General features: G+C 40.3%; 2 protein-coding genes and 1 pseudogene across 2 annotated transcripts; all 3 read right to left on the minus strand.

The window, feature by feature from the left end:
• Window positions 1-1352: 1352 nt before the first annotated feature.
• pdzd7b (PDZ domain containing 7b) lies at window positions 1353-12548 on the minus strand. The gene is made up of 15 exons (XM_072667926.1): window positions 12437-12548; window positions 11896-12033; window positions 11612-11786; window positions 11248-11424; window positions 9601-9748; window positions 7642-7702; window positions 6390-6791; window positions 6163-6306; window positions 5278-5390; window positions 5024-5115; window positions 4766-4857; window positions 4340-4411; window positions 3368-3973; window positions 2586-2686; window positions 1353-1496 (listed from the first exon to the last, which is right to left on the minus strand). Exons 1-15 carry the CDS (start codon window positions 12546-12548, stop codon window positions 1353-1355), a joined length of 2577 nt encoding a protein of 858 aa, XP_072524027.1.
• A 1634-nt stretch (window positions 12549-14182) lies between these two features.
• On the minus strand, window positions 14183-20199 carry LOC140543983 (peroxiredoxin-like 2A; annotated as a pseudogene).
• Window positions 20200-21429: 1230 nt separating this feature from the next.
• On the minus strand, window positions 21430-27393 carry selenou1b (selenoprotein U1b). Its single transcript, XM_072667319.1, has 5 exons — window positions 27029-27393; window positions 24298-24389; window positions 23550-23690; window positions 22990-23154; window positions 21430-22139 (listed from the first exon to the last, which is right to left on the minus strand). Exons 1-5 carry the CDS (start codon window positions 27171-27173, stop codon window positions 22026-22028), a joined length of 657 nt encoding a protein of 218 aa, XP_072523420.1. The 5' UTR covers window positions 27174-27393; the 3' UTR covers window positions 21430-22025.
• Between the last annotated feature and the right edge of the window lie 585 nt (window positions 27394-27978).

Consider the following 27978-nt stretch of genomic DNA (forward strand, 5'->3'; position numbering starts at 1 on the left):
AGTGTTAGGAGTCTTGTCCAAGAACTCTTATTGGTGTTGTTACGGTGTGGTGTGGGGTTTGGACTCAAGTGCAGTCAGAATTCGTTTTATTATGATGAAATGATAATCTTATGGTGTGTGCTTAGTGACTGTTGGGCTTGAACTACCAACCCTGGTAATGGGAGCCCAGTGTATTTTCACTGTGCCACCACAGCTGTGAGAGATGGCAGTATAAACACTGATCATAAGCAACAACAAACTCTTTTAACAACAAACTCTTTTCTTTTCTGTTCACAACTTGAACTTCTCTTTTCACTTTTCTCTTTTCTGTTCACAGCTGTCTACTTTTCTCTTTTCTGTTCACAGCTTAAACTTCTCTTTTCACTTCTCTTTTCACTTTTTCTCTTCTCACATCTCTCTTTAATATAAGCCCACTGTTACCGTTCACCCCTCTACAAAGGTGCGACGGGGAAGTGTGTTTGGCTGGGTGTATTTATACCATACCATACAGGTGGGCCTGGTCAGTGTTGATTACCGCTGGGAATTCTGGGGCTTGGAGTTCTTTGCTCCAACCCCACCAGCTTTCCTATTTTGCTGGCCGGGCCCCCTGCTGGTGGCTGGCGGTACATGCTGCCTGCTCATAGGTGTAGCGCAGCATAGTGACCCAGACCGGGAATCGAACCCCAGTCTCCCACATGGTGTGGTAGCTCAGTGGCAGGTAGTGGTGTTATCTGTATTAATGTTATGGCTAATCAATGTAGGCAGCTATTTGTATTAATAATCATAATAACAATTAATGTTTTAATTTTGCTGAGTAGTGAATGATTCCTTTATAATTTTATACGAAATTGTACTCTGTATTTGTGCAGTTCACTTAAAGGAAAGGTTATGTCCAGTTATGTCCATATTGTACTGTCCTATTCTACTTTTAATAATTAAGTTAAAGGTTAAGATGTACCGAACTGGGGAAAACAGTAAACTATCCAAGACCTTAGTCTGATACACCTACACAATCATACAACATACATCACTATTACCTACAAAATCAAACAACCCACTGCAAAGTCTTCATTTTAAAATGCCCACAAATGGCTTTACTGCTTCAGGATCAGTCTGAAACGAAACTTCACATCTGTATAAATTCATATGATGCTTGTGAAAACAACAGGGGTGCACAGAATGCATTCATGTGTCCACATACAAGACAGTGTATACGTCTAATGAAGTCTAAATGGAGGCTAAAGATGGCTGCACTTTAACAGTTTTAATGTTTTTGCTGTGATTCCAGACTTTGGACCCGGGATTATCACCTGGGTCTTTTTTCAGTAAGTGATGCTCTGGCTTAAGGCACATTGTTTAACAGCCTGTCTAACTCAGGGGTGTTTGGGGACCTTCACCACTAGCCTCATGGGATCTGTGTGCTTGTTGCTGAAAGCTTGACGGATGATCTCCACAGCATCCTGATGGGTGATGGCTTGCAAGGAAACCCCGTCCACAGATACCAGCTCAAACCCAGCCTGAGAGAGATGAGAATATGAACTGAAATAAGATTAAATAAGATTAGAAAACAATGTACACAGACACCAAAGAAAAAGCAGGAGAAAATAGAAGAGTGACGTCCTGCACCATTTACTATAAATGAGTATTTGCACTTTACAGCAGTGAAAGGCGTTAGTGCTAAAAATGCAGCATCATATTTTCCAAATATCTGGTCTTGGATCATATTTAGTTTGCATATGTAAAGAGAATAAGTCAATCAAATGGGCTGATTTTGAGACAGATTTGCTCGCCCTGACAATCACAGACAGTCATCAATACTAGGGGTGTAATGATGCAACCGCAAAAAAACTGCAATAGTCGCAATACAGAAATGTGACAATGCATTGTGGAGAACAGGCATTCCATTATTCATGTTATCCATGCAACTAGCACTAATCAACAATCTACTCCACCATGGTCATATCATGTGCCCACCTCCAAGCACTAGTCTCATTAGTAGTAGCGGAACACCATGGATGCAGCCATGTGATGTTTTGCAATACTGTATCAATTCTTAAAAATACAGTATTGATTGTTAAGTAATAGTTCACAAGTAAAGATTGGTGGCAGACAGTGGTTCATTTTGTGGTGTAATTAAACCCTGAACACTAGTTAGAAATGTTGTTCTTTGTCAAATTCTCTTCTATTCAGATTTTACACACACGACTGTGTGATGACAGTTTTCCTAAAATTTCATAATAAAAAATTAAAAATACAGAACCACAATCCTGCATTGTGATATGTATCGTATCGCCAGGTTCTTGCCAATGCACAGACCAACTCAGTGTCGTGAATCAAATGGAATTGAGAGCTGAGTGTATCGTTACACCCCTAGTAAGTACTGTTGTGACACCAGTACCAATATATCAGTATAATCAACATACCACTTTAGCACCACTTGCTACAGAGTGATCAGCATGACTGGGTTGAGCAGTGCTATTTAGTGATATTTAATATAGTTAAGGAACCATAAATGGTTTTAAACCATTTCCATGACTGTCAGACTTTTGGACAATACAGTACATTTTACATTTTAAATAACAGTAATGAATGTGCTTTTGTAATACCTTCAGTATGTCATTGGAAGATGCAGCTCCTCCCGGAAAAACCTTCTCAATTTTGACCATAGGCTGCACCCTGGATTCAACACCACCGGAAATACTGATACCTTCATAATAGAAACATACATGTAGTGTTCTGAATGTAATTTTTAACAGCTGCAATGAGCTGGTGGTTCTATTTTTGGGGAATATTTGATCGTACTTGGTTAAGCCTTGATGTTTTAGATAGCATGCTAAGAGTCAATCAAAAAAAGTGTGGCCTTTACTGTGTGCTGTAGAATAACAGTGTGGCTGTGTGACACTACTCTGAATAAAAGGTCTCTGCTGGATCTTTCATCAACTCATTTAACTTAAATGCATAATCTCCATAGAAAAGCATTGAGGAGTAGAATGGGATGCTCTGGAGCAGCCGTCTCACTCCCAATGCCAAGTGTCATCTAGAGCGGTATAAAGCCCCCCAGAGCAAAGGAGCTCTGGAACTGTGTTCTCTGGAGTAATGGAGCTCCATTCAATACGTTTGGGATGAGTTGGGGTGGCGTTTGTGATTCAAAACTGATCATCCATCATCAGTAGCTAATCTCAAAAATTATCTTATTCAATCAACTCCTCACAGAAATGTCTTTCCAGAAGCATAGAGGCTGTTACTTCAGCAAATGGTTACAAACTCCATATTACAACCTTTAATTTCTGAAGAAATGCTTGAATAGCAAGTGTCTACAAACTTTGGGACACACTGTATAGTGTATTAACACTGTTCAGACTGATAGTTTTGAACTGGACATTCTTACCCAGTGACTGCTTGGTCTTGCTGATGCTGACAGTTTTCAGTTCATACTCCTGGTCGGGTTGGTCATTCTGGTGACCACCCACAGAACCGCAACACACCACTTTCCTCTGCTTTTGCTCACTGTGTTCCAGAGAGGGCACTGTGGAGCTCTGTGATCTCTTGAGCGGACCAAAGACCTGGGACAACAGCGGCCTTTTCGGGCGAGGAGCGTCTACTACAGTGAAAAACACATCCTGTCCATTATCTCTTCTGTTCGCTTCTCTGTTCTCTGAATGTCCATTTCTAAATGGAAACCTCCACCTTTTTGAGGTGGCATTTTCCAAATGAGGCAAGTCCTCATTTGAGCTGACGGCGCTATTCTCTGTGGCAGGAGATGTGTTTTCTGTCAGTAGCCAGTTGGGTAATATAGAGGACATTCTGGAGGGTTTGCTGGAGTCTGGGTGGGAATAGCTGTCCACAGGAATGTCCAGCAAAGGTGAGAAAGGTCTGGACGTTTCCAGCACATCACTTTGTTGCTGAGTCACACAAAGGCGCTCCAATTCCTTCAGCAGTTGGTTCTGGTTGTCCACATCCTCGGCTGGCTGAAGCTCAAAACGACCCAGCTGGTCTGAAACACACACATATTACAATCAAATTGTCGTAATGGGACCATGTGCGGTGGAGATGTGATGTATAGAGTAATTGGTTAGTATTGGTTGGTGTATGCAGTCATTGTATGGAACACAGACTCTGCGTTCACTTGAAGACAAGAGTGGATAACGTACAGTATAATGATGAATTATTGCAAATAGTACATTCATAACTAATGTACTGCTTAATAAAAGGCCAAAACTAATCTTCCTTAGGTTCAAATCTGAGCAAACAAGACAAATCCAACTAATTACACACAATAATGTGATGACATTCCTCATTATATCACATCCTAATGCAATCCTAAATCATGTGGGAGGTCATTTAGATATGGCTCTCTCACCGGGGACGGGTGTAATAAGGTGGGGTTTGGGAGTATGGCCAGCCTTTGGAGAACGGAGAGGCGAGGACCTTCCTACAGCAGACAGAAGCAAGTGAGAACATTACACACAGTAAAAATATTAAAAATCAAACTCTATATGTAATCAATCAAATGGGACATGTTTGGTATCTCAGGTTTCCTGCTTTAATGACCAAGTCAGTAACCAAGTCTATTTGAGACTATTTAACGAGGACTGTGTGAGGACTTAGGTCCTTGCCATTTGCAGAGCACTAATTGTTGGAGAGTGAATATCCATTAGCTGTCAGCTATATTAGCCCCATTGCTTCTGTGCAAATGTAAAGACGACTAACCTTAGGGTTCAGATTGGGAACTGTAAATGTGATTTTCTGCTGAATATCTTTAATGATCTGTGACGGTCAAACTTACGAGAACGTCTTTTCAGTATGTCATAGGCCTCTTCTTCCAAGAGGGCCACCATACTGTTAAACTGCTGAAGATCATCCTTCGAGACGAGCATTCTGAAAGAGAAAGAAAATGTATTGAGCAAGGAGACATAATCAAGCACAGTTCGCCTATAGGTTTTATACAGATTTAAGAATAAACTGGATTTCCTAGGGAACTGGTTGATTAAGAGAGAACACTATTCAATCACGTTCCAGTACACATCCTCTACAGATTTCCCACCTGATTTCCCTCAGTAGCAGGAGTTTCTCCGGTCTGTCTAGGATAGCCATCAGAGGGAGCACTAGAGTGCTTAGTGAGCGCTCCTTTGTATACTGCAAATACAATACAATAAAGTTCATGAATAGAGAATCTATGAAGATATTTTTATTGGCTTTAATTATTATTGGATTAATTGGCTATAGCAGTTCATTGGTTACTATACATCAGGGAACTGTGTAAGTAATGTCTGTCTTATATTTTACAGTTTTTATTACCCTTCTGCAAATCTCCATGACAACAGTCACATCCTCCTCCTGCAGTAGTTTCATAGCCATTTCCTCTACCTGACTAAGTAGGTCCAAGTCAGACAGTCCGTGATTCATAATACCTGGTGGATCATAAGCAGGTTCAAGGATGACTGAGAACCCAAATTATTCACTTACCAACAGGTAAACAGTCAAACTTAAGAAACCCAGGTCTTCATTAACTACTTTCCACAGAACCCCGAATGGCTGCCATTACTTATATCTGATCTACTACTGGGAGAACTCACAGATTTTTCTGAGTTATGATATGTAATGAAGGTGATCCAACAAAGCCTAACATTTATACAATGTTGATCTGTGGCCAATAGGGTGCTTGCAGACTTTTTTTGTGGTTTAGGGTGCAGTGTTGGCTGTTCCAGAGAAGTGTAAATTCACACAAAAGATCTGACAGACTACTGACATCTAGTGGACTTTCTGCTGAATCACTCTATTAACTATTCAGTAACCAGTTGTCAAACCTAAATCTCATACATCAGATTTTTTCAGTTTTATCTGAAATCAAAGGTATATATACAAAAAAGTTTATCCTGCTTTTGTTGGAGTAACTGTCTCTACTGGAAAGACCAGGGAAGACTGGGAAGACAGGGAAGAAAGGAATTGCTGTGAGAATTTGACTATATCCAGTGATATAGGGTTAGTGAGGTCAGGATGAGCTCACATATAAAGTATGTCCATTTAGTGTCAGTTCAAAGGATTACTAGAGTGCTTAAAAAAACTATATTTGTATAGGGTCTAAAAACAATGGGAATATATGGGAGTAAAAAAGATTATGAGGTGCATGAGGCTTTACTAGGTCATGTTCTTCACATATTATTGTTCAGAAGGCAGCAGTACCACGGCCAGGCTTGGATCTGGATAGAGATTTGGAGGAGTCCCTCTTCCAGCGCAAACCAAATAAAGTTTTGAAGCGCTGTGTGGGGCTCCTGCATCCATCTCTGTTTTCCTTCTGCTTCTTCTTCTGTTTCCTCTGCTCGTCCTCTGAGGGAGATAGAAAGAGATGCTAATGAAACTCATCTTGCCTTGTCTTGTGAGATGTGTCTATTTCCTGTAATATCCCTGACCGGTAATGTGGCTCTGTGTCCTGCGGATGGGTGGACTAGGCCTGCTCAGGGCCATCAGGAGAGATGTTTTTCTCCCCTCTTTCTTTTCTTCTCCTGCTCCTCCTTCTTCCTTCTCCCCTCCTTCATTACGGATAGCTGAATCTAGCAGCAGCTCAACGGGGCCTCGGCTCAAACTCGTTTCCACTTGCTCTGTCTCTAAAGAGCTCTCAGAGGGGTCCAGGGAAAAAGAGACATCTGTAAAGCTGGACATGTCAGCCATTTGGGCTCCAAAGGGCTGGCAGAGAGGCAGTGTAGCCTGGGAAAGTCCGGCAATGGAGCTTAGGGGCGTTTCAGAAGACAGGGAGGAGGCAGATGATTGCGAGTCAGACCCCTGCGAGGAGGAATGGAACATTCTACTACTCCCTGTGAGAGAGATGGAAAAAAGACAGCAGGTGAACACAGTATTATCACAGAATTACAATTAACCCATAGAAGCCTTACTGTGTGACTGTAATAGTAATGGGCCCCATTCACCAATATCATCCTTTCTCTGTTATTAAGAAAAATCCCACACCAAACTCTTGGTTGTTTTAAAGCGCAGAATTGTTTATATCTCATATCTGAAACAGCTACAGACACACACACAGCCTTTCTAGTCCTTATAGAGAAGTACTGCCAATAGAATATGACTCTTTGGAACAGATAAACATGAACCTATTGGCACCATGCCTAATGCCAGACATGGGCTAGAGGGGTATCAAGCCCTCCTGCATTAAGCTGTGAAGCAGTCGAACTGTGTTCTCTGGAGTGATGGTTGGTGCTCCATCCAATACTTTTTGGGATGAATTGGGATGAGCTTGGGATGAACTGGGATGAGCTCGGAATGAGGTGGGGTGGTAATCATCGAACATCCTGACCTAACTACCTCTCTTGCTGCTAAATGCAATCAAATTCTCACAGCAATGCTCCAAAATCTAGTAGAGAGCCTTCCCTGGACAGTAGAGGCTGTTACTCCAAAAAATCTCTTTATTCTTTAACTTCAGAAGAAACAATGAATGAGTAGGCGTCCCAATATTTTTGCCTATATAGTGTATTTCAGACTCATAGAACAAGTAGGGAAATTCTGTGTAAGGTGCAGATTTTAAACTTGAATACTACACTACATTTTATTTTATTAGGATTAATATTTAAGTTATCATTTGTGCAATATCATATAAATAGTATTCATAGCATAGGAAAATAAGCCATAGTTAGCCTAAAAAATGGCTCTTACGTTTGTCCATCCAGGTGTATTCTGCCACCATCTCCTGATAGGCAGGGTATCTCCCTGCCTCCTGCGGGTCAAATGAAACAAACATTTTTAACTTAAACACATTCCCCCGAGTGAAAGTTAGAAATGACTAAAGCCATAGGATTCTGAACCCAAACATGAGGATTAGATATGCTATGGATTACTAGGTCTCACTTGTGCTGCAGCTCTGCTCTATTGAGGAACTCCACAAGACCTCTTGGTGTCCTGTGGTATCTGGCACCAAGGCATTAGCAGCAGATCTTTGAAGTCCTGTATGTTGTGAGGTGGTACCTCTATGGATTGCATTAATAAGCCTTGGGCGTCCAGGACCGGGTCATTGGTTCGCCAGTTGTTCATTTTTGGAAAACATTTGAGGGGTTGTGACTCAGTCACCTAGCCATCATAAATTGGCTCTTGTTAGAGCAGCTTAGATTCTTATGCTTGCCCATTTTTTCTGCTTTTAACAGATCACCTTTAAGAACTGACTGGTAACTTGCTGCCCAATATATCCACCTCTTGACAGGTTCCATTGTAACCAGATGACTTTAGTCATGGTTGATTGGTGTATAGTGTAATACAGTGCTTTATCGAGTCAATTGCCTGCATTTTTTGTACACTGTAAATGCCTTTGACTTTTCTTTGAAATAAGAAACTGGTTCTCTGGCTTTATCTTAGTTAATTTACAAAAAGTTAATTTTACATTCAAGTTATTTTAAGTTACATTTACAATAATTAAATGTAAATGTTAAGTACTTGTAATGAACCTAAATTTATTCTAAGCAAAGTAGTACATTTATTCTAAAATCCAGGACACAAAATAATTATTTTTAGTAATTTTTACCCAATAATTGTGCTTCTTTAATAATACCTTGAGTAAAATACTATATAAAATAATACAGTAAGATAAATTGTTTTAAAAAACTTTAAATCCAGTGAAACCGCAGTTCTCCGACATGCTCTCTCTCTACTTTAAGGCTATTCTCAAAAGACCTGTTACTCAGAGATATTTTTAATATATATTGTAAATAGTGTGTAAATAATTACACTTTTACTTCTACTTAAATAACAAATTATGCTATTCAGCATCTGTACTGCTGTTGGTCAATGCAAACTATGTTGTACATCAATTATTTTAGACTGAAAGTACATAAAACTAGAAGAACAAACTTCAGTTCTTACTCTAATAGAAGCTGAATAGATGAGTTGCAACTTTTACTCTTCTCAAGTTAAGTTGGGAATAATAATAATAATTATTATTATATAATAATAATAATAATAATAATAATAATAATGCTATATGTGCACTACATGACTGTTATTAGCATAAGGCAGACAGAGCAGAGAGAGTTCATAGTTCAAAGCTAAGGGAGTCTGCCGGATCACATCTGATCCTACAGAGCTGTAAATAATGCACACAGTACCTGGCGCTCTCTCCCTCTCTCTCTCTCTCTCCCTCTCACACACACACACACACACACATACACATACAAACACACACACACACACACACACACACACACACACACCCCTATACACAGGATCTAGAGTAGCACATTACACTCATAGACCAGCTGCTGCTTTACCTTATCTTCATTGCCTGGGTGTAAGGAGAGTGTGCTTGGCTGTGGAGGAGAAGTGTGTGTTTACACTATTGTTCACTAGTTTGGAATCATAGGTTTAATAAATCAATTTTGAAGCTTTAAGACTTCTATTTTTTTTTATAATTTAATATCCAGCTGATAAGTTCATTAAAAAGACATTTCAAGAATATAATTACTGAAAACTGTAACTTTTAATGGTTTAAATACTGAACAAAACCTAGTTACAACTTCTGTTGTTTGGATTCAGATATCAATTAATCAAATCGTAGAAGTAATTCCAAACTTTTGAACTGTGTGTAACTGTGTGTAGAAGTGTGTGTAAAAGAGTATTCCAGCTCACCTTTATAGTCAGCTTTACATGTGACTGGCTTCTTAGGACTTCCACTGCTCTGCTGTGCGTGACATCCTCAAAGCTCACTCCATTGGCCGACAGGATCTGATCGCCCATCTTAATCCCGCCCTGCTCTGCCAGCCCTCCTGGATCCAGCCTGCAGACCAACAAACAAACAATCAATCAATAAGTCAAACTAACAGGACACGTCTGTCTGTATTATGATCACTCAGACAGTGCAGAGGTGCTGTCTGTACTTATGACATTAGAAGGTATGGCCATCTCCACCAATAACCTTAGATGAATTATTTCTCACTAGTAGTTTACTGAGAGATCTTTCTGAGAATTTAGAATTTCTCTGGAAAGTCTGGATCCAGCTTGGTAGGGTAGCTGTGTAGTGACTGCTCTATAATTTCTCATTATATTGGGTGAGAGCTCATCCAATCTAGCAACTGCGATCTGATTGGCTACTTTGATGTGGATTTGATCAGTGCAATCAATGGGAAACACTGTTGACATTAACAAGCCTTTCAGAGGGCACAGACGATGTACACGCATGCCTGCCTTTGTACAGGAATTATGAGGTCTTTGCGTTTGCTGGCACACACCACACATTTCCCATGGTTAGATTTCTATTGTGGTCTTCTTTTAAAAATCACCTGCTTCTACACATTATACAAATCCAACAGTCTGTAGCTGGATATTTTGCATGTCAATTAAATGTCTCTTCCTTGTCAAAGAACTGTGCAAAGAAACAAAATAGATAGACAAGAGTTTGTCTTGTGAGACTATACCTAACACAGCCATTTGTTTTCAGGCCTGTGACATTAGCAATTTTTTGTGCAGAAGCTAAATCTTATCAAAATAGTGAACAAAACAAATATGTCTGTTAAATATGTTTGTTATTTTAGAGGTCACTCCAATATCTAATCTAATGACAATCATATTTTTCCACTTACTCATTATCTTTTAATTATGAACCATTTCAAATTATGCTTAAAAAAGCAAATACATTAAAATAAACGTAATGTTTTCATCATGGTATCATTTCACAACTCATCTGAACCACTAGGACGTTTAAGGTACAAAGATCTGAGAAGCAAGTATAGGTTTGGGCGGTATAACGCTAATACTGCGCACTGCCAAATACGCTTCATGTGCATTTAAAAAAGCCACAGTGTGATGGGAGCCTGTGCTTACTGATTGTTAATATTACACTTCTGAAAACAGGTGAGACAAACATATATCAAATGTGCCTGAAAACAGTGGCAAGTACCCCTAGGATGTTCTGTAAGAAAAGACATAAATCCCTCTCTAAGGTGAGAGCTTACATTTAATGCATAATTTGCAGAAGTGGCCGATGTTGGGGACGGCCATTGTTAGGGAACTAACTGCAAACTGAACCTCATTTTGCCTCAACCAGACTTGAATTTCTTCTGTGGTGATCAGACTGTTATCATTTTGACTAATCTAATGCTATCCAGCTTTGTCATTTTTTGGTTTTAAAATGAGGTAGGATGAGACTCAAAACACAATAACTGTATACCACAGTACTATTTTGCGATGGTAAACCATATTGCTGATATTGCAATACACTGTCTGTGCCTGAGACCCATTTGCCTTATTCTCACTGTTGCATTGCAGAGCTGCACTCACTTTGAGACGTAGATGCCCAGGCCATACTCTGTGCCTCCGCGGATGTTGAGCCCCAGGTAGGGCTGTGAGAGGGACGTCTGTAGATTAACTGTCCGACAAAGAGCTCCGTCTGAACCACTGTCTGAGAAAGAAGCTACACCTTCCTCCACCACCATCCTCCTGTGGATCAAATCTACCCTAAAAAAACACACCCCCACACCCACACACACACACACACACACACCCACACACACACACACACACAGCCTCTGGTGATTTTATTAGACACTATATAAAAAAAGTATATATATATATATATATATATATATATATAATATATATTTTTTAATATCAGCAGCATTTAGCCCTCTTGTGTGCTGCTCACCAGGTGGTTTTCTCATTGGAGTATCTCACCCCAGGAACCCAGCCTACTCGCTGGAAAACCAGTCGGAGCCGGTGGTGGCCCAAGAGGACCTTCACTGCACTGTTCATGCTGATGTTCTCCAGACTGATACCGTTCACTTCCAGTAGCTTATCACCCACACACAGACCGGCCTGCTCTAAACACACACAAACATACACACAATCCTTCTGAAGGGCAGGCAGGTAGCAACCACATAATGACAAAATGTATAAACACATAACAGACAGACACACAGAGACACTCACCTGCAGCACTATTTGGCTCCACCTTGCTGATAAAGATGTTCAGGCTGTGTTCCGCTCCTCCTCGAACACTGAAGCCCAGGCGGCCATCAAGTGTCTGATCTACGGTCACTGTTAACCTTTCACTATCCATATCATCACCTACACACACACATACAGACACACACACACACACACACACACACACGTCTGATTTTGACTCATAACTTTATTTCCATAATGATACTAAGGGAGAAAACACACACACAGACACTGAACAAATGTATTGGGACACCTGTTAATTTATTGAGTTTCTTACTAAATCAAGGTAAAGAGTACCAGTCTCTACTGTCTAGACATTATGAAGCATTGCTGTGGGGATTTGATTGCATTCAGCAACAGAAGTGTTAGAGGGGTCAGGATGTTGAATGATCACCACCCCACCTCATCCCCAATTCCCCAACTCAAATATACTGAATGGAGCATATATATATATATATATATATATATATATATATACACACACACAGAGAAATAATAAGAATTTATTCACACACAAACTCACCCTCTATCATGGAGTTTCCACCCTGCAGCCGATCATTTGGAGACAGTGATCTGTTCCTGTGACGGCCCACTCGAGGGGTTGTTGGTGAGCCCTGCCGTTGTGTGGACCCCATGGTATGAGTGTGTGTGTGTGTGAAGGTCAGGGGACTGTCCAACGACAAACTGAGGTCTCGTTACATCCTGCTGAAATAAGTGTTCTGAACTAAAGCAATACAGCATAATAAATACATTTGTATTCATCACATTTTTACAACTAAAATTTGTATGACTTATCTTCTAGATTTTTTACTTTGTATCTGGAAGTAATGTGACAGTTTAGGTTGTTTTTGGTTCCTAATGAAAAATGGCTTAATAGAGACCATTAGGAATCAGTAGGATCAACCATCATCAAGTAAACACAGAATACCAATAGACCTCATGACAAAACCACCAGGAACCACCAGAAACATTTAAAGGTTCATTACTGAAAAATATGAAATAATTGCCTTTGAAATTTAATAAAACAAAATTTTGACATAGTAAGATAATGTAAGGTTTGCCATACTGCTGGATGAAGCACTGGAACAAGCTTCCATAAAGGGTTGGTTGGTGTTCATGAAAGATGGATTAAAAAGTGGTGTCAGCCTTTGTTCCTGCTGTACTCTACACTGCCACTCTTCACTCATCTAATGCTGCTAAGAACTGAAAAAGTGTCGATTACAGGCTGTTAATAAAGCTCAGGGAAATTCTTACCTGTTACAGCCGTTTCTGAATGAGCTCATGACCCCTGTATTCACACCGGCAACAAGAACCCTGTCCACTGTGTTGCTGCTGATTGGTTGACTTTGTTGCTGCTGATTGGTTGGCTGAGTTTCCGACAAGTTCGCCATTGGGTGTAGCAGATGTCTGTCAGACAGTCAGTCTGTCAGTCAGCGACTGCACGGTCACGTATTAAATGGCCTAAATTCCACCAAACTAGAAATGCTAATCTTAGGATAGGGCTGGATTTCTGCCTGGGCTCAGTTTTATTAGATATACCTCCCAGAAGACAACTGAGGCCTTAGCCCCAGAAATGTTGTGTGTCCAATAAAGATGAAGAAATTGATTTGAACATATTGTATAAGATAATTCCTTTGAATGTTGTCATTTTAAAATGTGTGGACATTGGTAGCTCTTGCTCTTTTTGTGGACCTGTTGACTGACTAAGGATTTGGGCACCTCTTGTTTTTTTGCCTGAGAGGTGTGCTCAGTTTTTGAACTTATTAAAAGTGTACTCTTTTAAATGTGAAGACATTATTTGTTGCTATAATAATGTAAATAAACCCATAAGATATGACCTCCAATGTTCCTTTCTACACAAAACATTGTTTTTCCCATCTCTAAAAATCCTTAGGTCTCATAATTATTATTTATATGGTATAATCATTTTTTCAAAGATTAACTTCTAGATCAGTTACTGGATTTACTACTTGGAGGTGTGTATGTGTGTGTATGATAAAACATATACGTACAATTTTTTTAAAATTATAAAACACATTTTTAATGCATCATTAACTAAAAAGGTCAAAAGATTTCATTAAAGGTCAGAGTTTTACATGTTAGGCACAGTTGGTCGCCTTTGTGCTTCTGAGCTGGTCTTTCTGTTAGAGTTTAAGCTCATAAAGGGTTTGGAAATGAAGTAAGCAAAGCTGGTACTTCTGGGTCTAATTTGTTTCAAGTTGCTTCACCGCAGTAAGTAAAGAGAGAGACAGTAATTGTGTTGTGGTAACATTTTATTAATGTTCAAACAGTTGACACATTTGAATCATGTAGATTAAGGCTGAAATGGTGCAAAGCAAAGCACATTGTCAATGCAAGTTCATTAGAGCAAACAGGGAAAGACTACACTGCCTACTTCAGCACTGAGACGTGCAACCAATCAACAGCTCCCTCATTGTAACATGTCTGTACTGTGAAGCATAATCAATAATGTGTTTAAGGAGTGAAATATGAATTTTAGTGAATGTATATGTGTCTAAGAAAAAAAGAAACATCTACACAGTGTATTGTGACTGGATATGGTTCGTTTTGCTGGTTTGAGAGAGTAAGGCATCAAAACTGATCCGGCCTACAGAGTTTAGAATCAGTCCGTCATGAACACTCTCCCATCCCACAGCATCACTGCGCACACACACACACACACACACACAGATGGCAGGTTGAAAACAGCAGAAGCGGCACAAAAACTGTGCATGCTAATATTAAAGCTGGTATTCTTATATGAAGACAACCCAAGTAAAAGAAGGAGAGGCATTCTCATGCATGGATTAAGCAGAAACTTGAACTACAGTCAATTGAAAAATAGGGTAAATAGGGCAAAATGCCCTATTTTGTCAAATATCTATATTTCCATGGATTATTTCATATTTTGGAGCAGAAAACGTTTGCAAACTTGAGTCTAAGCAGGCCACAGCTTATTAAACCCTTCAACTCATCAGCCAATTAGCATGGACTTTATGAGCTGCATTAGGAGCGCCTTAGGAGCGAGAAACACTAGAGTTGCAGCCTGAAAGTTAGACTGAAAATCTAACAGATCTGAAATATTTGGCATCTAAATGAAGAAAATCATAGAAATAAAGATGTAACTTGGTAACAACCAACGTCATAGCAGTGCCAGTGGATGCTGCCTTTCTGAAAGTAATTTTGGCTGTGTCCTGATTAAGTACTACACACTAATACTATAAGGTATAGGCTACATACTAGTCAATGTGGCAGGTTAGTACACAAAGTATGAACATACTAACCCGTTTAACGGGAAGTGATGAAATTTTGCCATGCCAGCATACATCACTGCAAGTTCTCCAGCCACTGTTGCCGCTGCACAGCATCATTATCCGCCCTTTTTTCTAATAACTGTCCCAGACGTGAGGAGCTCCTCCCTTTCCATTTGTGGAATAATAAATTGTGGGATAATAGTGTGTAGCGTAACCATAACCAAGACATGTTGTTGTTTTTTGATGTTGTTTTCTGTCCACTTATCTATACTACATACTTAGTACTCAATAAAAACAAGTTAGTATTAGTAATTCATACGCAGCTGGGACACACCCTTTAATGCAGGTTCACGCCTAATCTGGGTCCGAGGAAGCAGATCTTTTCAATTCAGCTTTCTCTACCCTCCTCACAGCCTCCAGCACTGATCTGAGATCAGCCTTATCCCCAAACTCCTTCTCCTGGTGCTCCATTAGAATACCCTGTGAATACACAGAGAAAAAAACAATGTAAAAACAAGAGAATAACTTCTGATTCTGCTACTGTATAAGAGATCAATATGGTTGATATGCAGATGTGCACACACTCAGCTGGTCCTGTCCCTGTAGAGAAGTACTGTCAATAGAATAGGACTCTCTGGAGCAGATAAACATGATGAACCTATTGGCATCATGCTGCCTAATGCCAGGCGTGGGCTAGAGGGGAATAAAGCCCCCAGCATGGATCTGTAGAGCAGTGCAAGAACTGTGTTCTCTGGAATGATGGATGGTGCTCCATCCAGTACTTTTGGGATGAGTTGGGGTTGAGGTGGGGTGCTCATCATCTACCATATTGGCCTTTCTAACGAAATCAAATCCTCACAGCGATGCTCCAAAATCTAACAGAAAGTCTTCATCCCTGAACAGTAGAGACAGTTACTCCAACAAAAGCAGGATAAACTCTTTTTAACACCCTTCATTTCAGAAGAAACAATGAATGTGCCAAGTGTCCCAATACTGTGAGTGTCCCAGTACTTTTGTCCATACAGGTTCTATACAAGGATTTGTGCCCTCTTTGAGGTATCTTTTGGATCCTAGCCAATATAAACTAGCTAATGGTGTTTTCTGAAAAAAACAGTGCAGCACTTTTGTAAGTCGCTCTGAAGAAGAGCATCTGCTAATTCCAAATGTAAATGTTTGTGGAGAATCACCTGACACCCTGGTCCAATCACGTAAAGGCCTCCCAGGATAAACCCCTCCCCCTTCTTGTTTCCCATGTAACCTTGCAGCCAAACTCGCAGAATGTTCTGCAGCACCCCAACTCGAAGGAGACCCAGACAGCTCATCTTCCTCTGTTTTCGACCATAAAAACATTTCTGCAACATAAAACAGGACATAATTAACAACAATAGCGACAAATTTAAATCATTTTTGTTTGATTTTGCTTGATTAAACTTTTTTTACTAAAGCACCCACAACAGTTCCTCATTACCACATGATTTGCTAAATTAAAATTATTTGCCTTCCTTTACATATACAGTAATTTACATGAAGCGCACCCTGCTTCATGCTGATATTAAGACAGGGGGTGAATAAAAAGAAAGCCTTCAGTAGCTCATGAACCAATGGGTCTCCTCAAGGTCCATGGTAGTTAGCAGTGAGTGCACAGCTCCCCCTGCTGGCAGAGTCAGAGAGCTGTACAGTGTTCCAATATGCACAGAAGTTTCCTTAAATCATATTACTGTGGTAAATTATCAAATGGTTTCAACTGCACTGGGTAAGCTGTGCTTCGTATTTTGGGCTGTATTTTTTATTTTTTGTATCAGTGGTGTAAAGTGAAACCACATGCAAAGTGCCTTTAGCACATTTTAGTCTCAACGCTTTTACATTAGTATTCATTAAAAAAGAATTACTTTCAGTTTTCAAAAGAGACTATAGTGTGGAAATTAGCATTCCAGTTATTTAATTTTCATATTTAGTCATTTTTTATTTATTATAAAAATTATTTGGGATTATTTCAGTTTTTTTCTTAATCGTTGATGTTATTGCTTATGATATGGATCATTTAGATTTTGAGGTTTAAACTGTTAACCTCCATTCTACATTCACTTCCACCTCCATGAGTTAGATTATTCGGATACGCCAAAGATGATATTGATGATTGGCTTTGGAATTTGTAGATAAACAGACAAATAGTTTTGACTGTACAGAATTTATGTTCAGGAGAATAAGGGTTACAATTGAAATGTATATTAAAAAATATTACAGAAAGAGATTTATTATGATGTTAAAAGAGAGCTCCAATGTTGTTTTTTTTTCCTTTTTTAAAACATTTCGGTATCGAACCCAAGTCTTGAAGCGTTTACATTTACACATATTTAGCTGACTGAACTGCATATTTTAAAAGTTCATTCTGATTATTGTAGACCTGCCACAAAATATCACTACTGCCATCAGGACAAACGTAAGTGTTAATATTAATTTATTATTTGGTTGTTTATTTGTTGCTGTCTTATTGACAGTGGATTTTGATTGGCTGTTACTGAGGTCAAGCCAAGTCAAGTCAAATGAGCAGCTTTACATAATTAGTAATTAGAAAAAAACAGATACCAAAAAGAAATAATGTAAGAAGACATGAAGGATCCAAGACCCCCAGTGAGCAAGCCAGCCAGGTGGTCATGTGTTAAAACACCACACTGGTGCACTGAGAACTGCCATTGCCACATTACCCAGTCAAGGAATTTATAACATAGGTGGACCAAATGAATAGATGTGTCTACTCATTTCTAAATGAAAAAGAGACAATATAATATCAGCCTGCAGTGTAATATAACATCCTCTGACCTGCTCATCCAGGAAGATCTCTCCATTAAAGTAGGGTCTGAAGTTCTGGATCTCTGTCTCAACGCTCTCTTTAACCACTGCATACAAATGAACACCCAGTATGTCCAGCTGGGCTCTTAGAGAGGACAGCTCAGAGGCTTCCTGCACACAAACACGTGCACACACACACACACACACAGCACTGATTTCTCTAGGAGCAAAATAAATATTTTATATTAATGTAAACGTCTTCTTCCACTTTCAGTATATTACACAATTACACACCTCTCTGCATAAAGATCATCCAGGGCGTCTGACGGCCATGATGATTGCCCCGGTCTGCTCCCACAGCATGAGGGCTTTAAAACGTCTGTCATCTGCTTCCACAGCATCAAAACCATAAACACACAAACAAACATGAACAGAGCATGAAGCATGAACAGGCCTGTTTCCCTGTTTAAATGAGTAGATAGAAGCAGGTGGCGGTTTGTGTGTGAATACAGTTTTATCTTTAGGAGTAGGTTGTGGGGTGTGTGTGTGTGTGTGATGGAGCCTCACCTCCAGTGGTGGTTTTGAGGTCAGCATTAGCCAGTGTGTCCAGAGTTGCCTGCTGTGGTTTTGCCAGGAACAGATCAGTGTTGACCAGTAGGATACACACAATAACCACACACACAGCCAGAGACCACACGCTCAACCCAAAGACACACTCTGTGTCCTGGAACGACACTACAGAAGAACAGGCAGGAAATAAACACCACATCCAAATAACATAAGAATAAGAATCTGTACTTTGGATAAAGCAGCAGGTCACATTTGAAGCCACTGTACAACACATATGCACAATAAAGACAAAGGTATTGGAATAGCAGCTCGTTCATTGTTTCAAGTCCAGGGTTTTAAAAAGAGTTTGTCCTGCTCTTGTTGGAGTAACTGTCTCCACTGTCCAGTACTGTCCACTGTACTGCAACTTAGAGTAAGAGAATGCATTTTTAGTTAAGGGGTGTCCACAGTGTATGACATCTAACATCAACTAAATCCTATATCTACACATTTATTGTTATAAAGAAACTTATGCTACTCATTTGGTTAGTTATTTGAAAAGAATTATGACATCCCATTAAACATATAATATTTGATCTTAATTTTATATATATATATATATATATAAACACATAAAACTGAGGAAATGGCTTTTAAACATCACTTTAAAAATGTAATTAATAGAATTATAATTGTCTTGTGAGGGAAAAGTAAGAACAACCTATGCCCGCTGGTATTTTCCCCCTTCGGCTGAAATAACCTTGTTGTGTTTAACAGCAGCCCTAAACCTGACTGTAATGCACAGCCTCTCATGCTTTATTTCTTTTATAAACTGTTCTCAGTTTGTCTCTGGTAACTTCACAATTGCCTACAATTAGTTTCAGTCTACATAAATATTAATAAAAAGTTAATTCCATCAAGCTTTGGTTGTCATAATGTTATATTTGGCCGTTATGATTATATCTTGTAGAGATAAGCCTTAAGAATGCCTTGTGAATCCTGGCCCTGGTCATGTAGCCTTATGAATCCTGGCCTTGGTCATGCACTACATTTCTGCTTAATGTTATGTTATACATAATGTATCTGGGTATATAGGTATATAAAGTACATGGGTTTACACTTCTCACTCTCGTATCTACCTTTTGCTGTAGATTAATATGTCTTGATTAATGAGTGAATAATAAGTCTGCAGTTTAAGATGTACAAAATGGTAAAATAACTACTCACTCTCTGCTGAAGAAATCTGACAGAACAGTTAAGTCCTGGTCTTGTGTCCCACTGGTGTAATTTGTCCCGTCTTCATCGATCACAGCCATGAGCAGCAGCTTCAGAATGGAACGGCTCTCTGCTGCTCTTTAATAACACCAGTGTATTTCTCATAAATTAGGTACCAGCCAATCAGAGGCTGTCTTAGTTGAGTACGTTTTACTATTTGGTCTAACTGGCCTTGAAACCCCAGCCATATTACAACATGCCAGATATACGTAGGCTTTAACAATAAGATGTCATACATTATATCAATTCAAGCCATGCTCCCTGGCCACTTTATCTGAAACGGCTCCCTTGTAGCTCCACCATTATCTTCTTCAGTTACACTGTAGCTCATTTGTTGGTGCACAGTTTGTGTTAGCCATCCTCTGACTCCTATTCAATGGTCATTTTCTGACCACAGAGCCGCTCTTGGCTGGATCATTTTGGGTGGTGGACCACTCTCAATTCAGTGGCACTTGAATGAAGTGTGTACATACATGATACACTCATACCAGCACCACACACACACACACACACACACACACACACACACACACACACACACACACTAACATGTTAGTGTCACTGCTGTGTTGAGAATAGTCCATCACCAGACACATCATATCTGGCCAACAGGGGTCCTGTGGCCAGAAACTGACAAATTATGAATGGGGTAGAGGGAGGTGATAAGCTGTGCAATAAAAGATACAGGGCTAAAGTCTTTAACTATATACCTACAGTCATGTGAAAGTATTTGGACCATTGTCTTTTATAAAATATGGACATTTGATCTATATTTGAGCAATACATAGAAATGGAGGTAATACACAATATTATACACAATACACAATATTAAGAATATTATGACCACCTAATTGTGGGAATATCCACCCTTGGCTCAGAAGACAGTAGCAAGACATTGTGGCATGGACTGTATAAGGTGATGGAAGGTGTTCATTATACAGGTTAACTGCTCCACAGTGGTGTGTCAATTATTCTGTACCACTCACTGGAGTCTTAATGTGCCACTCAATGTGTGTTAAACTGGTGCATCTTCGCTGTGGTGGCTCTAAAACATCCCAACAGGTTGTTAACTGGTTTCCCAGATGCTACCACCTTTCACCCAGTACCCTATTAACATGCCCCTTTGTATATCAGTCAAATCACATAGACAAACTCTGTCACACTGCATCTGTAACATCCCGGGCTGAGTTCATTCCAAACCAGGGGTAGTCATTTTTAACATTTTAGATGACTGTGACACTGGGAGAAGGGTAGTAGCATCTCAGAAACCACTGACTTTGTGGGATGTTCGAGAGCCTCTGCAGTGAAGGTGTACCAAAATTTGACTTCTCACGTGTTAAGTGCCTCCTAATGGCACAACAGTGGTCCCCTACCTTCAGAAAGAAGGTAGTAGATGCAGATGAGTCTGGGAAGGGATTCAAAAAGATCTCAGCATAATCAGGAATCAGCCGTTCCACTGTCCACTAAATACTTACAAGTGGAGACGATTTAGAACAACTACAAACATGATCAGGTCAGGCCGTCCCAGCAAGTTCAGCCCATGAGCAGACCAGTCACCAAGAATTCTAAAAATGCCATGACAGGACCTCCCATCTAACTTGAGCAGTCTCTTTCTGATGGTGTTCATAAAGGGGTCACTGAGAGGACATACAGGGTAGCAGATTTTAATGAAGTGGACAGCGAGTATTTTTAAGGACATATTTCATGAGTTCGCATTTGCTCTAATGAGACTTTATGGCTTAATCGGCAGCTGATCAATATGTTCCCAAGCATTCTACAGTAGTGTGTGTGTGTGTGTGTTTGTTTGTGTGTGGAGTGAATATGATGTGTTTAGAGTATGGAGCATCAAGACTGCTCCCTCGTAGGAGCTTAGAGTCAGCCTGTCATAAACACACTCTCAGAAACACATACACATAAAGCACACACCAACAGCCACAGCCACACACATCTTCTTTAGAAGACGATAACACATTCCAGCTCTAGTCTGTTGTTACACACAAATACAAATAAAGGTGCTACGGAGGGTTCTGCGAGTGACAGAATCCTTAGAGGAACCATGTTTGGTTTCATGAAGAACCATTTCTGTACCTTTTATAGGCCTAAAGAAGATGTAATTACCAGTTTACCAATTGTAGCACCTTTATTTGTAAGAGTGCAATACAAGGTCATCATATTCCAGTAATGGAAAGTCACAGTCCAGAGTTATGGAGTCAGCTAACAGCACTGAGCGTGGTGGCATGGTGTCTATCTCAGACGGAGGGGCAGAAATTCATTCTGGATCCGTTTCACAGCTTGGATGACCTCAGATGTTTTCACTTTGTCTCCGAACTCCATTTCCCTGTGCTCTAACATCACACCCTGAGAAAACAAACAAACAAAATCTATTGAATGTCTTACATGGAAAGTCTGATTGAGCATTGCACCGTCAGGCTCCTGTTTATTTGGGTGATTTACAGCTATTCATCATTGGGCCCTTTTAGGTCAAATAAGCTGAGTGTCCCATCTGTTCCACATTCTCTCATTTTGTTTGGCGTGAATTTTATTACATTTTACACTAAGCAACTTCTTTGTAAAGCTCTTTGTGACTCGTGTCTGTATAAATAAATTTTACCCAGCTAACATGCCCATGTGGGGCCAGTAGGAATAGTCCAACTGGGAACCAGAAAGTTCCACCCATTTAGGCCCCATGTATGGATGCCCACCAGGTCAGAGATGGGACCAGGGAGTGTTAAACATGGGCCCAATCTGAGTTGGAAACTGCATATGGGACCTAGATGGACCCATGGGGAAATAAAGTGGGCTGTAACTATGGGGCCCATTTGGGAAGCCCAACTGGATCCCAAGAAAAACCCAAGTGAGCCTCAGATAAGCATGTTGGCTGGGTAACACTTATTTACCAGCAAACATGCTCATGTGGAGCTTACATGGGTGGAATATAGGCTAGGTAGGTTCCAGATGGACATAGGCTCTAAGTGGGCTTATACAGGCTTGTTTTAGGGGGCTTGTTTTTGGTCTTCTCAAATAAGTTCAATCATTACAGCCTGTCTTAATATCACTCGGATCCCAACTAGGCCCAATGTGCTAGTGTACAGTCTATATGGGGCCCATGTTAACCCCTCCTGGTCCCCCTTGCCTACAGATTTTCTTTTATATTTTTACAGGTGCTTAAAACTGTGTCTTTGGCTTTGAGGAAAATAATAGGACAGACCTGGTGTCTTGGGCCGATGACATAAACTCCCCCCAGGACAAAGCCCTCTCCCCACACGTTCCCCCAGTATCCATTCTGAAATGCTCTCCATCCACTCCTCCATACTCCTACACGCAGAAACCCAAACAGACCCATCCTTCGCTCTCTCGGCCCATAGAAACCCCTCTGAAAAACACACGTATAAAATGTCTCACTAAGAAACTTGAGGAGAACTGAGGATTATTCATAATTCAGTTTCAGAGGCTCCACAGCTCAATTTCATTAAAAATAACTACATTTAATCTCAGTTGTTAACGCAATGTACTCACACAGGGTGGATATATTGCTCTAAATAATCTTCACAATATCTATCTATTTATTTATGTATGTATCATATATCAGCAACAAATGCAGACATTTCATTGATTGCTAAATATTTCCCTTTTGATCACTAAAGGAAAAACAACAACACAGTGTTATTGATGAGAAGCACCAACAACTTCATGTGTGCTAAATCTGTGTTACTGGGTGAATAATAATAATAATAATAATAATAATAGTTAAGCTAAATGAGTTGGCACCTTTTCATCCAGGAAGATTTCTCCGTTAAAGTAAGGTCTGAAGTTCTGGATCTCAGTCCCAACGTTCTCTTTAACCACTGCATACAGAGGAACCCCCAAAGCGTCTAGCTGGGGTCTCAGAGAGGACAGCTCAGAGGCTTCCTATATACACACACACAGACATGGAGTCACACACCTTCTTCTGTTTTAAAGCTTTCTTATCGGATCCTCGACTTCTTTAAATGCACCCTCTTTTATGTGTTTAACTTTACATCTACAAGGTGAAGGTAGGAGTGTCAGTAAGAATAGAGTGGACAGTGAGTGGACACAGTGTGGATGGGAAACACTCCAGCAGCACTACTATGTCTCATCCACTCGTACAAGCACAACACACACTAACACACCACCACCATGTCAGTCAGTGTCCCTGCAGTGCTGAGAATGACCACCAACCAAATACTACCTGCTCTGTGGTGGTCCTTTGGGGTCCTGACCATTGAAGAACAGGGTAAAAGGAGACTAACAAAGTATGCAGAGAAACAGATGAACTAGAGTCTGTAATTATAGAACTACAAAGTGCTCCTGTATGGTAGGTGGAGCTGATCTAATGGGCCTAGTTCAATAATCAAGCTGCTACCTATGGTTCCTTGAGAGATACCAGAGAGGAACCACTTATGGCTCCATTAAGAATTGAACCTTCTTTTTTAAGAGTTTCAGTTTCAGGGCAGCAGTTTCCTGTCCTGTTTGACACAGTGTTAGAGTGATTCACCTCTCTGCACAGGAATCATCCAGGCCTCCTCACAGCCATGATCACAGCCCCCGTCCTCTCCCACAGCTCACGTGCTTTAAACACACACTCTTCTGAACGAGAAAGAAGGAAGACACTCAGAGGGTTAAATCCTTGGATCATCAGGCTGCACTGAGCATTTGTGAATTACACAGTCTGAGAACGCAGCTACAGAAACATGCTGGCCACAAAAGGTCAAAACTCAAAAAAATAGGAGTCTGCAAATCCTCCATTTTTATATCATGACCTTTGGTCTCATTTCCCTCACTCATACATGCCAAGGCCTAATCTGGGAATTAGGGACCTGGGGTTTAGAATGGCTTCAATATTTCTAAATAAAAAAATATGCATGTAAGCCTTAAAGGGACATTGTGGCCAAGAACTAGCTTTAACTACATTACGTCTCAGGCTGTGTGCGCACATATCCTTTGGTTATTTTTTTTTCACTACAGGCAGCATGCACACATATACACTCTATGGACAAAAGTATTGGGACACCTAATCATTCATTGTTCTTTCTGAAATGAAGGCTATTAAAAATGAGTTTCTTCTGCTTGTCTTTCTTTTAAATTGTGGAGCATTGCTGTGACATCATGTTGTGATGTCAGCATTAATGATGTCAGGATGTTGGATGATCACCACCCAACTCATCCCTAACAATTTGAACGGAGTACCATCATTCCCGAGAACACAATTCCTCTGCTCCACAGCTCAATGCTGGGGGGGCTTTATACACCTCTGTTTATCTGTTTCCAATCCTAATTCTTCCAATTCCGATGCTTCTCTACAGGGACTACACAAGCTGTGTGTGTGCAATTGCACATCTGTGTCAGAAATGGGTGCAACTTAAAGGAGCTGAATGCAGCATTCATTAGAAGGGGTCTCCACAGTCATTTGGACATATAGTGTACCTATGTCATTCGTGACTGCTAGCCTAGCCACTGATCCACTGAAAGCTACAAGCTAGCATTAGTTAGCATTAGTGTAACTCTTATGATGGTTGTCACATACCCAATTCAACTTAGGAGTGCCTGTGAAGTGCAGTACACGTGACAGTAACATCAGCTATGCACTTGTATCAGCTAGCTAACTTTAAGTGCTTCAATATTTCCAAACAGCTGCCCCCTTAAAATCCTCAATAAGCTCCTCCCACCTTCAAGATCCATCATCTGGAGAGGGTTTTCATAGTCTATAAACTGGTAAATCTCACAGTAGAGACTATTGGAGCATCACTTTGGGATGTGGGTAGTCATGTTTACCACAGATGTAGTGATGGTTACATTTTGAACTGAGAATGGAAAGTTCCTTTAACCAAACATCATAAGGTTACACAACCTCTTTGTGAACAGTTCATTGTCTAAGTAAGCACACACACACACACACACACACACACACACACACACACACACACACCAAAAACATAAGCCAATATGAGTCTTCTACTAAAATCCATCCCAAAAAAGCTCTTCCCACCTTCTAGATACATCATCAGGAGTGTGCTTTGTTATTCTTTAAACTGGTTGCTAAATATCATTGCAGACCACTGAAGTACCGCTAAGGTGTGAGTGGGCATGTTTACAACAGATGTAGTGATGGTCAACGATTACGCAATGACCTAATTGTGAACAGTTAATTGTCTAAGTACCGTGCACACACACACCCCGAACATGGGCCAGATCTCACCTAAATGTAAATACCACAGATTTTGTGACAGTGAAATAAATATTTTCTGTATAAATTAATAAATTAAGGTAAGTAATACAAAATCTACCAAATAACCACTAAACTAGCTAACTAAACTAGGTACACGTAGAGAGTGATTAGCTAAAGCAATAGAACACAAGAAGGAGTGCGTTATCGTCAAACTACAGCACGGCTGTGAGGACGCAGACCCGAGCCGACACTTTTATAAAATAAATAAAGTGCAAAATAAATCAACTAAGCCGTGAACAAACCTTTTAGCTAATTAATTCTAGCATTTCTTCCCCTCACTCACTGCACAACCTGCAGTTCCCTCTCCAGCTCCAAATTAAACTACCAACTAATTAAACTACGCTTTCCACTCACATTTACTCTTGCCTAAATCCTTTTAGGCCATTTTTAGGCCTAAAGATTTGGGGTTACCAGTGTTCAAAGGAGTGATACAGTGTTTCTGGAAAAATGTTCTGTTATCATATCAGCACAGGTAGAGCACTACTCAACCAATCAGCTCGCATGGATGGAACTAACTGTTGTATAATATATATATATAGTGTAAGACTTTCCTACATAACTGTGCTATAAGAAACCAATATACCGTCCAGTAATATACCAGTGTCATGTTACCATTACCAGTAACCATCATTACAGATGTTACTGTCATCACAGTACCAGTAACATGACAGTTACTGATAATAGTAACATGACGCTGTTATATTACTGGACATAACATGTTTATGACATTGTTATACAGCAGTCTTTAGGTCAAATATTACCGGACATCTCAGCCAAATTTTAATAGGAACACTTTTTAAAAACACACACACACACACACACACATCAAATCCTCCCCAAAACTAATCAGTTAAATATTTTTGTCTTCTAGTTTTAACGAAATCCAGTTCACTGGTAGTATCTGTATAAAACACAAAAGGAAAGTAAGCCAAATGTCACCATGTTTCGCTGTGCTAATGGGAACAGTTCATCCCACACCAGTACCCACACTCACACTCACCTCCTTCCAGTGTTTTGAGCTCAGTCTCCCCCAGTAGAGCAACGGTTGCGCAGAGTGGCTGTGTGAGAAAGAGCTCAGTAAAAGAGCGTAAAGCTTCAGCAATTACTGCTCCCACACTGCCCACAGTACGGGTCACTAGCTCCATAATTCAGCTCAAACACACACACACACACACACACACACTCTCTCAGAGGAGAATCAAGCAGAACAAAAGTACACACTGCACTTCATTCACAGTGTGCAAAAGCCAAACTCATACTGCCCAAGACACAGAGACAAATCAGCCAGTTCCCAGTCCAGGACCTCAGTCAATCTCAGCACCGCACTGAAGTTATGGATCTGGATCCTTCTTACACAACTGTGACCATTTCGAAAGCCCCTCAGCCTGTGGGAGCTGCTCACGAGGTCTGCTTCTGACAGTTTAGTAACTTGTCATGGATCCAAGCATTGTGTGCTGCTGTTGCACAAGCTGCGATGTGTGTAAGGCGATTAAACCGTGAACTCTGCACATTAATCTGACCACACGTTCCATAATTCAGTGATTCAGCAAGTTCAAGATCAAGCTGGTTCCCATTCAGGTCACACATGAACAAGGCTCCCATCAGCCCACATCAATGTTATCAGCACCAGCGAAGCCAAAAGAAGTTGGCCTGTGAAATAGATTACTGGGGTAAGCAACCCCTCTAATATAGCACCACTTTGTTGGTGTTCAGTCAGACTCTGTTGTTGTTCATCTGTATTTGCACAGGTTGTGTTGGTTGTTTTCTAGACCTTCATAAATGGTCAGTTTTTGACTACAGGGACACTCATGTGGTGCACCATTCTCAGCCTGGTTGAGGCACTGACCTCTACACTCAGGCCTCGACCAGGTCAGCATCACTGCTGTGCTGGGACAAGACCAGCACCCAAATAAGATCTGCATAACAGTGGTCCTGTGGTCAGGAGCTGGC

This window comes from Salminus brasiliensis, chromosome 22, assembly GCF_030463535.1.
Source record: "Salminus brasiliensis chromosome 22, fSalBra1.hap2, whole genome shotgun sequence".
NCBI classification, from domain to species: Eukaryota; Metazoa; Chordata; class Actinopteri; order Characiformes; family Bryconidae; genus Salminus; species Salminus brasiliensis.